Consider the following 15,289-nt stretch of genomic DNA (forward strand, 5'->3'; position numbering starts at 1 on the left):
TGCAGTTACTGGTAAAATTGAGTTAAATCAAAAACTTAAACAGGACCAGCAGACTCAGATCCAGCAGCTAAAGAGTACAGTGAATGAACTTAAAGCAGAGAAGCTACAAATTTCCAGTAATATGCAGCATCAACAACAACTGGAGGATCAGACTGTAGAATTGTCCACTGGCGTTCAGTCTTTATACAGAGAGATCAAAGTAAGAATATCCAATAGTAATTTATTTACTTTTGTGGAAATACTGTTAAATATTGAATTTAACTTGGGTACACTAGGATTAACTTTGTCCTACTTTAACATCAGTTATCATGGAAATTAAGATTTATTTTTTTTATTTCTCGTCTTTATTTTGCCACCATATAAATTTGGGGACCTATAGCACTTGCTTTATCGGCATATTCACAATTTCATTAACTGAAAAAATAAACATACTTCCTTAAAAAACATTCCAGGTCACAGAAAAACCAGGTGTGTTCTCATTCATGCATGTTTGTTTTTTTCACAATTTTACAAACAATAACAAGAAACAATCTCTAAGGCATTGAGAAGATAAGGATGGATTTCTAATGGAAATTAGGCATCTTGGCTTTTTTTTCCCCCAGGAGGCGAAGGATCAGCTATTTCCTTTGGAAGCAACTTTAGAAAAACTTCAGCAGGAGAGAGTAGATCTAATCAACAAAAAGAACACAAGTAACAAAATAACACAAGAGAAGGTTAGACTACTGATCACGTTAGTAAAATATATTTTGCTTGTTGGGATAGTAGAAATTCAGTCAATTAAAATGACACACTCTTTTAGACGAAGGTGCAAGGCCTTTGTCATCAGGAAGTTTGCCTTGTTGAGAATTGTGGTGGATTTACATAGAAGATTAATGTGAAGCAACCTATTAGATGTGTGAGATTGTTTAGAATTTATATTGGTACTCATTGCCAAAGCACCTGGCTACTTTACAATTCTGACAACAATTAATTAAAAATCAATAAAATGTAGTAATATAATAAATAGCCTTGTTAGGGGAAAAAACACTGTAACAACAGTCAGTAAAAATAATTATGCATCTATCTGCTAAAAATATAATATTTTAATGTGTTTTGAAAAATATGGTAATGTGAGATAAACTGGATTATACCTGGCTTTTAAAAACTAAATGGTTTCACAGCAAAGTAAACTTTAGCTATGATAATGATATGCACTTTGAAAATGTTCTGTACTTAAAGTTTATGCAGTTCTGTGAAGTATATATATTTCTTAGACATAAATCTATATTTCATTAGATACTTTTCTCCACAGATAAATGAGATCAAAGAGAAAGTTAAAAATATCCATGACTATGTGAAAGAAATTGAGAAATATATTCAGGGAGGAAAAGAAGACTATAAAAAGGTAGTTTTATAAAAAAGAGAATAAAAATACTCTTAAACTTTATTTTTTGTTAAACTAACAAAATTTCCTTTTTGTATAGCAAAAAGAGTCTGAACTTGATGAAGTAAAAACTCAACTAGCTGACTGTGAGAAACAGAAAGAAAAAATAAGTAAAGAAATGGGAACAATTAGACAAGACATTGATACTCAGAAGGTAGGTTCCTACTCGTCTTGGTTTATGAGAGAGCATATACTCAATGGTTAGGCCTTGATCCTGTAGGTGGGTCCAGACAGGTGGTCCCTAGCACCCAGGCAGAACTGCGGTGACTCAGGAGTGACCCACGCTGGCACAAGGGTCTTCCCACATAGATCAATTTGCCTGATCAGGACCTTAGTGAGAATAATTACCATGTATCAGCCCAAAAAAGTGCAAGATTTACACATTCTAAAGTAGATGCATTCTTGAAAAGCTGGGTCTATAATGTTTAGTTTACATGGTAGTCCAAAAGAGATAAGCATATAGTGTAATTAACAGCCTACATTTTCAGAAGTGACTAGTAATTTTGTGTGTAGAGCCTTCTGAGTAGGAGGGCCCTTTAAGGATACCCAGAAATCAAGGCATCAGAAGCAACTAGTCACTTGAACATGTTTGTTAGCTTATACTTGTGCTTTTTCAATACTTGAAATTCTTTGGTGGTGTATTTAACAAATACTACGTATATTCTCAAGCATTAGATTGGATTTATCCCATTTTTTCCACTATACTATGTGTTTAATCAGAATAAAGTAGTATTGTGACACCTAAACTTTCTTTATTTGCAAGCAAAAATCCCACTAGTATGTCTGATATTTTATTATTAATAATAATCATTGTAATGCCTAAAGGCATTTTGAGGCATACATGGTTCATGGAAAATTTCATCTCCAGTGACTTATCTGTCCAGAGCCATTGATTAAAATAATCAAAGGCTTTCATTTAGATGTGGAAAGTTATGTATTTTTGTAAAAATATGGAATTCGAAAAATTTATTAATCTGTTAAACCGCTTGACTTTATTTGACTTTAGATCCAGGAAAGATGGCTAGAGGATAACCTTACATTAAGAAAAAGAAATGAAGAGCTAAAAGAAGTTGAAGAAGAACGAAAACAACATTTGAAGGAGATGGGGGAAATGAAAGTTCCACAGCTGAAAAAGTAGGGGTATCTTATCTTTTTTTAAAAAAATAACATCTTAAATGTTAAGCAGGCATTTTCAAGAAGTTGACCGCATCTTAACAGAGAATTGTTTCATGGACCACCTTTCCTCCACTCACACAGACCACTTCCCCTCCAAGTTCATGCTTGAGTAAAATCCCTGTGTCAACTATAGCATAAGCTAATTGCTTAAATTAAAAAGTGGTGCTAATTAAAAGTACATTAAATATTTTCCTTTCTTTTTGTCTGTCATTTAGTAGTGGGAATTAAGAGGAAGGCCAGCAAATTTTTGTTGTTTTGATCAGCAAATATTCCAGAAACCATAGTTTTGAGGACTGCTGCTTTACAAAATCTCCGAAGGTCCAATCCCATGAACACTTCTTACATGAGTGAAGTTACACGCGTGCATAAGTCCATTTGATGTTGGTGGGACTCCTCATGCGAGTAGTCACTCACGTGTGCTTGCAGGATCTAACCCCAATGTAATCATATATACTTTGTGACTACTGTGGCAACCAATCCTGCAAGTAGCATTTCAGATACAATTATAAAATAACAATACTACCATTTTTATAGGTTTCAGAGTAGCAGCCGTGTTAGTCTGTATTCGCAAAAAGAAAAGGAGTACTTGTGGCACCTTAGAGACTAACAAATTTATTAGAGCATAAGGTTTCGTGAGCTACAGCTCACTTCATCGGATGCATTTTTTCCACCAAATGCATCCGATGAAGTGAGCTGTAGCTCACGAAAGCTTATGCTCTAATAAATTTGTTAGTCTCTAAGGTGCCACAAGTACTCCTTTTCTTTTTACCATTTTTATATAACACTTCTAATACAGCTTAATATTTTATGAGCAGTGTATCTTTTCTGATAGTTTTGTAATATGAAATTTAAAATGTCATGTATGATTGTCTAATTTTAAAAAATTTAGCTGGGGAGAGTATCTTTGCCCTCTTTCTTGTTGCTGCACATTGAAAGTTTCGATGATTTTTCCATTATAATTCCAATCAATGGGTGGGGAATTAATTCACTTCTCCAGACAAGTATATCTTGTCTTCATGTCTTTTTTTCATGCTCAGTCCTGCTTGCATTAAAGCCAATGGCAGATCTTCCATTGATTTCAGCAATTTTGGTATTAATCCCTTGGGATTGTAAATTCTTTGGGGCAGTAGCTATTTTTTATATTTGTTTGTACAGAGCCAAATACAGTATTGGCACCTAATAAATTATCAAAATAATAATCTTGTTGCTGAGCAGCAGCATGAATAATTAGGTCCCTAATGTCAGACTAGTTATTTTATATATTTCTAGCATTCCAGCCTCCAACATTGGTAATTTATTTTCTCTAACTAGATAGTGGCTTTAAATTTATTCTGTAAACAAATTTTATCAAAAATGTTTTCTCACTTTTTGCCAATATTAAATGTACTTCCATAGTACACCTCCAACTTTCAGACCAATAAACATACTTTAGGCCTGGTGGATTAATTTCTAATACTTAAGTTTGTATACAAAGTGTTACTTTCTGGCATAAATAGGGAAGTAGGGCTGTTTTTTAAAGACTTCTTTGTATATGAAGCCTTAAATGCAGAACACATAATATACCTTGATTCCTCTCTTACTTGACAGTGAACGACAACGTCTGGAGGAGAAAATAGAGGATTTGAAAAGAAATCACAGTTTGGCATTAGGTCGGCAGCATGGATTTGAGGAAGAGATCATTCGGTTTAAGAAAGAGCTTCGAGAATCTCAGTTCAAAGATGCTGAGGAAAAGTACAGAGAAATGATGATTGTTATGAGAACAACAGAGCTGGTAAACAGGGACCTAGACATGTACTACAAGGCACTTGATAAGTGAGTATTTTAATATGATGGCACTCCCTAAACGTTTAGAGACTGTTTTACACTTAGAAATATCACACACCTCTCTCATGAGCCTAAAACTAAAATAATTTTTGAAATGCAATATTATCTTTTGCAGTGAAAACTATGCCACTAAAGCTGACTTATCATTGTAGCTATTGGGGGAAAAAAAGTCTGATCAATAATCTTTTCTCCCTAGATGTAATTTTAAAAAGACGTTGTCAAGCCCAAGGTTGATTGGGTCAAAATTAGGTTTTGATCAAAGCAAATTCTTCAATTTAATAAAAATAAATTATTCATATAGCACACTTAGGAACAACAGAGAATAACAAACCATTGGTGAACACAACAGGAAAGGGAAGAGTTTTGGTATGGAAACAGCTTTCAATTTCAAGCTTTCTAGGATAAATTCAAAATAGTGAGTAAATCAATTCTTAAAAATTCTTGACATTCTTGAAAAATACCATGATTCTTTCCCTGATATAAAATCAGTTATTTAAGTTTAAAGTTCCTATAGAAATGTGAGATTTCTTTTTAAATGGTTCTATAATATTTATCTTGAAAACTTGCAACCGGAACTTCTTTATAGCTAGAAGATAGGATGAAGATAGCTACATTTTCTTAAAAGAAATTTTATTAATGAAGAAAATAATTCAGCACATTGCACAAGATTGGAACCATTAAAATGTCTCCAGAAATTAAGGTATATCTGTCATCATGTCATCCACTCCATTTTCATGTATGCAATCCAGCTGAACCAGTTAAGTCATAACAAAGTTGTCTTCCTAACCCTCTTAGACCCATTTCATTCCCAGTTCTTTGGAGAAACTCTTTGGGTCTGGATGTAAATGTTAGGAGGTATGGGAGAAGATTCATATCATTATATTCATTCACTGGACAGTTTTGCTGAACCTAAACGATAATACAGGATCATTCTGTTGGCCTTTTGTGTAGAACTCTCTCCGTGCTATGAAACCCCCTTTCATGGGGCTCCCCAGGGCAGCTACAGGCAGAGGAAACCCAGGCAGCACTGTTCCCTAGCAGCAGAGTTGTCTGGGAACCAGAGGAAGATCCAAAGGTGGTATGGAAATACAGGGTCTCCATGCAGATTGTCCTGTTCTCCTATAGATCCTTTCCCACATAATGGAATTTTTTAGGAAACTATATAAAGAGAGTCACACAGAGTTTTCATTTTCTTATCACTCCCTCTGATCATTGGCACGCCTCACACTGTTTTTTTACGGGGGGAATGGGGAGGGAGTAAACTCTCGACTCAGTAAAGATGCACAAGGTATAACTGTGTTATGGATAATCAGGGATTTTTTCTGCAGTTTTTCTCTCGTTAGCCCCAAAAGACAAAAAGTCAAAAGTAACAGTTATGAGCACGGTGGAATATGGTTATCACATCCATTTTTTCCTCATCTTTTCTATATAAGTTCTTGTACTACCTTCATTACCATAGTATCTTAGTACCTTCTAGTCACGCACTAAGCAATATGATTAGCATTTGTCACAAGTGCTTTGCTCTCTGTAACTCTCTGATACCAAGTGGAGAATTGTGTGTGCAGTGTAGTGTTTTGACTTGGAGGGGTTTGAGGTTTTTTAATGTACGTGCTGTGTTTTCTGTTAGAGAAGAAAAGATTGAACAAGTGCTCCTTAGAGTAGAGTGTGGTGAGGTTTGTGATGGTCCTTACTTCATGTGGGAGCTCATTCTAGTCTCAGATTGACCTCCTCAAGAAAGACTTTTCTCTTGCACAGAAGATCTTTCTTGTCCCCAAGAAGCAGAACTGTTGATCACAATCTTCATTCCAAAGCTTTAGTTGATCTTTTTGATATGCTCAGCTGGCCTAGGCTATTGAGCAACTTGCAGATAAGGACTGAGAACTTTGTATTGATATTCTATGGGAAACCAGCATAGAGAGTGGAGAACAGGTTACATATGCTTGTGGTAGCCCATACTCCTGAAGAGATGTGATGAAGCATTCTGTACAGTTTGAGTTTCCTACGGGCTGATGGCTTCATGCCCAGGGCCTATGTTAAATGAATGTAAAGATAAAGCAAGCTGTTGGGGACTGTTTTTCCTCCATAATTTTTTTTTTAAAAGCAATAAACTAGTTTTCCTTTCTATTGGGCTTACAATTTTTCATCAGTAAAGGTATTCTACATGTTTATTTTACAATGGAATTTAAACTATAACAAATATTCTTTGTGTCTTTTTGTATTTTACAAAGATTTAGAGACACAGAGCACAGTTTGCTGCTAATGTTATGCTGCTTAACATATTGTAGTAAATTATCACAATCAGAATAGTCTTTTATTGATGCACTGCAGACGTATAAAGGTTAGTCCTCCGTTGATAATGACTTAACCAGAAATGGTTATATATTGTGATGAACAAGAATTAAAATTTAAATTTTAATTCAGTTGTATTCAGTACATATTACCTCATTGTGTTTTTTCTGCAGTGTTCAAAGGTTGATTTTCAGTGAAAGTATACTTTCTTTACATGTAGATTTTTTTCAGAATTCGAAATTAGTGTAATAGAAGTAATTTTATTACTAAAAAAATTAATTTCAGTTAAAGATTTGTTAATATTCTACTGTAAGCCTCTCCAAAATTCATTAAATAGTGAATGTTGAAATTTAGTGTGCAACCTTGCACACTGCAACCTAAATGGATGTACTCTCCAGGAATTCCCCTGCAGTTTTCCCTTTTAGAGTTCAGAATTCACTTGCATAGTATAGATTCTATTGTGTGTCTGTTTAAGGCAATACAGGAAATCCAGTCATGTAATTTCAAGAAAAAACAGATAAGCATCACTTATTGGTAATCTACAATAATCAGTGAGAAGAAATGTTGCCTCTAATGGTCAGAGTTTGAAATCTCTACTTGTAGGCTGGGAAGGTTTTGTGTGCACTTTTGTGTTGCCAAAGTTTCGCTGTAAGATTTTATAAGTTTTATTGTTTTGAAATTTGAAGATTGGTAATAAATATTGATGAGTAACAAATTTCTAAGTCCTTGAGAATGTTTTGAAGTTTTTTTTCCTTCATTCATGCTTAGCAGTTCCTACTAATGGCATTGGGAATTTTGTATATCCCAACAAGAGGTAGAGAATGTTTCTGTTGATGGGCAGGTGGGAAAAATTTTTTTTTAAATAGTACTTTTTATTGCCCCAGTTTAAAAAAGGAAAAAAGAAACATTCATGTAAATGATGTGAGCCAGCAAACTACTTCTATTTCCATGTTCTTATCTGATATTATGGCAAAGCACCAGGTTGAGCACTGCTTTCTGTTTAAAGGTCAACTCAAAAATGCATCTTTCCTTCAGTGCTTATTTCTTACAGGTCTTTGGTTCAATGTCAAAAAAAGAAATGATTCAACATAAAAAACATACATTTGGTATTATTAGCTGCGGGATTCAAATGAAATATAGGATTAATAAAGTCCTTATGTCAGTTTTACTACTATAGGACAAGGTGGGTGGAATTTATTAGTAGAATTAAGCATTTCCAAATGATTGAAACAGTATTCTTGGTAGAGACAGAAGGGAGGGAGGAATCCTCTGCACTCTGTAATCAAGAAGATACTACTCTATCTCCCGTCAATACCTGCTACCTTCAAAGCCCAGCATGTTATTGACTTGACTTCTTGACTGCAGAGTGAGTGCCTGAGTTGACTTTTCAAGCCTAACCCCTTCAAAATAGTAAAGGGGCAAAAATGTTGCTTTCCCTAGCAAAAGGGAGAAAAAGAGTACACATTTCTATATACATGTCAACCAAAGACCCAAGTTTATTTTTTATCCTTTTTGACTATTAATACAAAAAGCCTTCCCACCATAAGAATGATGCTCACTAAATCTGACGTTCCCTTCCACTAAATAAACTCCTACCAACAATAATAATAAAAAGGAAACTACTAATATCTAAAAAACCAAAGGAAAAAATCCATCCACCTACCCCAAGCAGAGGTTTTGCCTTGAAAAGGGAAACATAACAGAGATATTACATTAAATCTACTATTGACTTCACTTTTGCCATTGGTTTTACTTTGTAGGTACTCAGATACTATGCTGATGGGCAACAGTATAAAACACCAAGATAGATAGATACTTGCAAAATCTCTTAAATTACTTCAGGTTTTAAAATACACAACAAGACAAAGATAAGAAAAAATAAATAATAGTGTGAATTAAGAAATCCTTGACAGAAAAGATTGTTGTTTGGTCAAAAGAGTTGCCACAGGGAAGTATTGCACTATAACTTTTCTCTGTGAGGAAAATTATTAGACTTCATAAGGGACTGTACATTAAAAATACTGTTTAGTTTAGGGGAAGGTTCAATGCTCTGGGAGCCAAAAGATCAGGAGTTCAGATCTCACCTCTTCCATTCCCTGCTATTTAAATATCTGGGCATTTCATAGCCTCACTAATAACATCAGACTAGATTATCATAATGGTCCAACATGGCCTTAAAATTTATGAACGTATGAAACATGTATCTAAATTGAACCTCTCTGTTTTTAAAAAAAAAAAAAAAAAAATGTTCTGCCAAGCTTTGCTTCTCCATCCTTATGAGATAGAAACCAAAACAATCAAATATCTGTCCAGTTTTAAATATTTTTCTAGGCCCTCTGACATCAGTGATTTTTCCAGTCTTGTCCAAAAGAATGAGAATTTGTCAAAATGAAAGGAGATGACGGAGTTAAAAATTTTTTCTTCTATTGCAACCATGTTTTCATTTTTATTTTAATTTGCATCTTTTTATAGTTTTTAATATACACTTCGGCTGGGCTAAGAGGCAGGGATGGTGAACCATCATGTGTGTTGGTATAGGGTTGTTTGCTCATTCCACTGTAGTTGGTGCCTACAAGTTTGCCTAATGGCTGATCCATAATTTTAAACTCTACAGTGTATAATGTAGCCCAAGCTTCAGATGTTCTTTGATTGTGGTATGTTATATGATGTCCATTAGTCTCTTGCCCCATCTTGTTCACTTCTAAAAGGATTTTATTTTATTTGTGTTTTTAAAAATGAAGGCATATTTGTGCTTTTAAATTTGATAAAGATGGACATTTTTAGTGAAGGAAGACAAAATTATTACAAGGTTCACTTGCAAGACTGACAAATCCCTAAATGTGACTTAAAATACGATTCTGTTTGCACCTGGTGTCATTCCCCACTCTGCTAGTCTGCTTTATTTTTGTATACAGGCAAGCTGTATACAATAAATATCTGAGTACTTCAAAAGTAGGACTTTAGTAAATTTCAGTACCTGGAATAAATAGGTAGAATGGGGAAGGAGGCATAACGACATGTATATGCACACTCTGTCACATGCATATATATGTGTGCCTGCGAAGCAAGACATGGCTGAGAAGTCTTTCTGGGATTTTCTAAGACCACATCCTTGATGGTATCCCTTTGCCTTCCTGTTGTCCCTAAGTATTGCATGGTTTGCAAATCAGTGCATAAGAATTACCTGTGTGCTTCAATATTTAGAAATATTGATTGAGATTTTCAAAGTCTAGGATACTTAGCCACACATCTCTGTTCATTTTAAATGAATAGCTAAATTCCCTGCACTTCTTTGAAAATCTGAACCATTATGTAGAATCAGTCATAAAGGTGAAAGGCGGTGCTATTTTTTTTGTACTGTCAACATTCTGTTCTTTTAATAAAAAAAAGTAAATAAAAATTAAATGTTGGCAACATACTAAAAGAACAAAAGAGTTTGTCTGTTTAATAAAATTGTAATTAACACCATCCTTTTAAAAAAATTACCCCTCTAAGAATCTGAGCTGCAGACATGGATGTCTGCCAGAATGACAGATATCAAGCACTGTAACCAAAAGGTAATGCAACTTGAAATTTAGAATAGAAAGTTTCTTTCAGATCTCTGTTTATGCTAGTTTTGATCTCATTTTTCTGTGACCAAAAAAGACCAATTCTGAAAATATGTGTGCACTTGAGTAATTTCATATATTGAACTCAATGAGGGTACTTATATATGTAAAGATAGTCACCGGCATAAGAGTTTCCAGGATCAGGGGCCTAAGTCTATATAGCTCATAACTGTCAGAATCTTAAACAGGTGTCATTTTTGTGAAAGTTAACTGAGATTTTTTAAAAAATGTGGTGCACCCTTAACTTTGAATTTATTTTTGCCACTTTAATGCTAGCCATAACTTACTAACCCTAATGTAACTTAATCACAGTTGCTTTGTATTCACTGCAGGTTCGGGGAACCTTTAATTTTTTTGGTAAAGATTTGAAATGCAGATTTTATATCTGAATTATGATTATAGTACAAGTTAGTAGTCCTGTTCTTCAGTGAATGAATTCACATCTAAGAGTTTGCCTGTATGGGAAGTTACTGCACTTCAAGTGAGGATGTCAAGCTACAGTATTACTAGTTTGCCATGTGGTACCATCTCATGTGAATACAGCCACAGCGCAGTAAAAGTCCCGGAATGTGGTGGCTTAGTGTACTGCTGCGTGAAAAGCTGGTGCGCTGTAGATTCACGTCCTGGATTGCTGTGCAGTAAATTGCCATGTAGACAAGCCCTAAGAAGAGCAGACAAAGAATTTTGCTTCCATTGCTCCAACATCTAGAGATGAAAATATATTAACATTAAAAAATAAGAGGTTGCATAAGAGAGGGAATATTTACTTGTTTGTAATGTATTTATTGTATAGATATTTCTGCTACACTCACGACTATAAATTACTATTTTAAAGAGCATTTGAGTACCAACTATTTGCTTAGAAGACAGAGAAGGAAAAGTGGTTCTTGCTCCAAGGAGCTTGCAGTCAGCCGCAGTGCACACTTACACCCAAAGCAAATGGACTGTTTTTTCCCCCTTTCTTAGAGCAATAATGACATTTCACAGCATGAAAATGGAAGAAATCAACAAAATCATTCGTGATCTTTGGCGAAGCACCTACAGAGGGCAAGGTACATACATTATTTTTTTGTAGTTTCAGTTTATCAATATCAGTCTTCAGGTGCTGTCTAGTAGGTATAGAATGTTCTATAATAAAAACTGTGTACTCAAAATATAAAAAGCTAAGATATCAAAATAGAGAAGGTGCCATTCTTCAGAATCTGCATCTGTCCCCCTTTAGACTGTGAGCAGATTGTAGTAGTAATAAAGAATTATGTAGTTAACCATGGTTTGATTTAATCAGAAGTAATTCATTCTCTTCACATATTTTCCAAAGTTCAGGCATCCTTCCACAGAAAAAACTTGTGCCGGTTAAGCACGCTTCTTTAGTTTTGCCTGTTTGTATAAATTAACCTGCTAATGTCAAAGATTCCTCTGATGCCACAAGTGTTCTGAATATTCTTTGTATAATTATATTGCCTACAGTAACACTCTCTCTCGTTTCCCAACTATGTTTAACTATTGCACATTTTACCACCTCACTGTCTCAATTCATTGTTTTAAAACATGTTTTTATAATGAAATTGCATTTTCTTCCCATATTAGATATTGAATATATAGAAATTCGTTCTGATGCAGATGAAAATGTTTCAGCATCTGATAAAAGGAGGAGCTACAATTATAGAGTAGTCATGATAAAAGGAGATACTGCTTTGGACATGCGAGGGAGATGCAGTGCTGGGCAAAAGGTATGTTACGGCATTTTATTTAAATGCACATTCGAGGGACAAGAAGTCTGTGGGAGGTTTGGATGTTTGGGAGAATAGGCATATTCTGATCTTTAGAAGTGAAGATAAGGAAAGGGGAAAAAATGGCCCAAAATTAAAATGAGTGATTCAAAATATGTCTAGCTGCTCCATGGCACTCATGCATTGAAAGGATATTCTATGAAAAGATGCATACAGTTATCAAGCTAGTGTGGGGAATGCCCTCAAATTAATCTCTTGCTGAAAGCAATTCTGTCCCTTTTTAAAAAAAAAAAAAAAAAAAAAAATTCCACATGTTACATTTTGAGGAAAATCTAAGACTTTTGCCAGATAGCAGTGTAAATATAAAACAAAAAATACTGTTGTAGTAGCCTAGGATGTTCCATGAGAGCCCTTTGTAAATGAGGTGAACATGTTCATTTCTTTTTCTTCTTAGGCATTTTCTGAGAACTAGTTCATCAGGAAATATGCCTACATCTATGATCACTGGAAAGCATCCTTTAGTAGAGTATACCCCTGCTACAATTCCCATAATGTGTTTATAATTTTTACTTGGTCATAAGGTCACATGAGAACCTAATCAATCAGGTTTAGTAACATAGTATCAGCCTGAGTAGTGGCAATTCAAGTGTCTCAACTTTAGAAAAATAATCAGTGGTTCAGTTGCTCAAAATGGAATCAGGTCCACTAAGATATACACACAGATCTCAACCATCCAGGTCAAAAGGTGTGAGAATGGATCAAAATAAATGTGATTACCTAATTAAAGACTGTATCTTAAGGCATTCTTACATACATGCGGAATTAAGTTTCCTGAGGCATACTTAATTCTGTTATTTCCTAAGTTTTAAGTACTCCACTTTCCAACCTTCACAACATTCTTTTAGCATAGCTTTTTTGAATTAATTGTTTAATTTAGATTAGAATTTTTTCATTTTGTTCTGTCTGTTAACTGCTGAATCTGTTAATGGACATTTACAAACATCTGGCATGTTGTCTTTTAACTCTAAGGCCTGCTGCTGCTTTTTCTTGGTGTTATAAATTGAACAGTTATGTACATCAGTGCTTTCTAATAACATTCTGAAGAGTGAGTTTTTATTTTCTTTCAGGTGCTTGCTTCCCTCATTATTCGTCTTGCTCTGGCAGAAACATTCTGTCTCAACTGTGGCATTCTTGCATTGGATGAGCCTACTACCAATCTTGATCGAGAGAACATTGAGTCTCTTGCACATGCTCTGGTGGAGTAAGTGACTTCAGCTTTCATTGGGAGTCTTTTGGGATGGATATCTTCTGAGTTTGAGCAAGGTGGATTCTTTGTTATAAATAGATTTGGTTTTACACTACTGTGTCTTCATTGACCTATAGAGTTTTAAGTGAGAACAGAATCAGGTCCAGCATTTGCAGTAGTTTTGCCACCGGTTAGAATTTTTTTTTTTTAAATCTTGCCCAATGGCTTGCTAATTCTGTACACCTCTTACCATATTTTGGGCAGGAAAAGCTTTAGATTCCTGCTTCTTTGTTTGGAAGAGAAGAGAAGAATTGTATCAGTTTTCTTTCATTTTACACATAGCCAAGAAGTAACATGAACGTTAGCTGTTAAATTGTTTTACAGTTTGTGCTCCTTGTCTTGGTGCATCCACATTAAAGACCTTTTTAGTCATGCAGTTAATATGGGTCACAGCTCTTTATTCTTTTATCTTTGCTAAGAGTTCACTACATCCTTGATACTCAGAGCCTAAGAGTATGAACTGTGAAACATTTTACTAATGGACAGATTCATTAGATGACAGGAGGAGAGCCTGCATTTGTTTCCAATAGATTCCTGTTTTTGCCCAAATAGTTTATCACATTTTCTTATATATGAAAAATTAAATTAAAAATGAAGAGATAATAATTAGGATGATACCTTTTTTATTGAATACAGTATTGATTAGAATATTGCATTAATGTTGTTTTAGAGTTTTTTATTTTATGTATTTGCAAGTTATGTAAAGTTAGCATGCAACTTCCTTAAAAGTGTCCTAAACTTCAACTCTTTCATAGGATAATAAAAAGCCGCTCACAACAGCGCAACTTTCAGCTTCTTGTCATAACACATGATGAAGATTTTGTGGAGCTTTTGGGCCGTTCTGAATATGTGGAGAAATTCTACAGGATAAAAAAGAACATTGACCAGTGTTCTGAGATTGTGAAGTGCAGTATCAGTTCCTTAGGTTCCTATGTTCATTAGAACTTTGAAGTAATTTTATATTGTAGGATGACTCAGTAACGGAGCAAAAGTTAAGTTACTGGATATGAAGAAAGGAACTATATTTCTGACACTGAAAAAAATATAGCTTAATGTTTAAATTCTAGTTAAGTAGTGTCAAACTATTGAACTGTTAAACTCTGCATCTTTAAAAAAAAAATCTAAAATATACACATTTCTGTGCTTGTTTTAAACATAAAAAATACAAAAATATGGAGGATTTTGAATTATTACAAAATGCTTAGATAGCACTATAAATGTACCTGGTGCTTTAAAAATATAAATAAAGGCATGTTCTTCAAGTATGTGTCAGCATGGATTCCTCTGTAGGTGAACATGTCTCATACATGCAAGGTCAGATTCCTTTGAATAGCAGTGTCTGTTAGGGCTGTGTACATGCCCTGTGCCGCATAAAGGGCAGAGTGTCCCACCAACCCTCAATTCCTTCTGATGCCTATGGTAGCAAGATGGAACCCAGCAAGTCTCCAATTTTCTACTTTTCAGAGCTTCAGATTTGTCTTTTTTCAGTTAAATTGCTGAAGAAAATTTATCTTCACCCTTCTTCCATGTTTTCTTTTATTGGATGTCCCCCATTCCTCCCCAAAAAGAGGGATTGGCGGATGGGCACGCCCACCCATCCACCAACCCTTGAACAGGAGGGCAAGATACTGTATGCCAGATGGTTGACACTAAACCATCAGAGTTCAAATCCTGCCCATCCTGTGATGGACTCATCCCCCCTCAGTCATTGATACAACCTGTGACTCTTCTGCCTGGAGAGAGCCACATCCTGGACAGGTTTTGGTGTGCAGGTTGTTTTTCTCCAGAACCTTCATATCAGGGACATTCAACTCAAGTTACACGTGCTCAAGGATCCAATGTGGGCATGCTTGAGCAGTTGTCCACTTCAGACCCAAAGTAAATGTCAACCAAGGTGGAATGAAAAGAGCAGATTGGCAGAGGGCCTGGGGGT

At 35.0% G+C, this 15,289-nt stretch overlaps 1 protein-coding gene across 2 annotated transcripts in view; it reads left to right on the forward strand.

Annotated features, from left to right (window-relative positions):
- RAD50 (RAD50 double strand break repair protein) overlaps positions 1–14,618 on the forward strand; it is a 40,218-nt gene extending 25,600 nt beyond the window's left edge. For both annotated transcript variants that reach the window (XM_038414002.2, XM_043490435.1), the window contains exons 17-26: positions 6–199; positions 603–713; positions 1,292–1,384; positions 1,464–1,577; positions 2,430–2,557; positions 4,187–4,411; positions 11,287–11,372; positions 11,908–12,050; positions 13,178–13,311; positions 14,112–14,618. In XM_038414002.2, the coding sequence (XP_038269930.1) occupies positions 6–199; positions 603–713; positions 1,292–1,384; positions 1,464–1,577; positions 2,430–2,557; positions 4,187–4,411; positions 11,287–11,372; positions 11,908–12,050; positions 13,178–13,311; positions 14,112–14,298 (1,415 nt within the window). In that variant the 3' untranslated portion in view covers positions 14,299–14,618. The remainder of the gene's footprint in view (positions 1–5; positions 200–602; positions 714–1,291; positions 1,385–1,463; positions 1,578–2,429; positions 2,558–4,186; positions 4,412–11,286; positions 11,373–11,907; positions 12,051–13,177; positions 13,312–14,111) is intronic.
- Positions 14,619–15,289: the final 671 nt, after the last annotated feature.

This window comes from Dermochelys coriacea, chromosome 8 (assembly GCF_009764565.3).
Source record: "Dermochelys coriacea isolate rDerCor1 chromosome 8, rDerCor1.pri.v4, whole genome shotgun sequence".
NCBI lineage: Eukaryota > Metazoa > Chordata > Testudines > Dermochelyidae > Dermochelys > Dermochelys coriacea.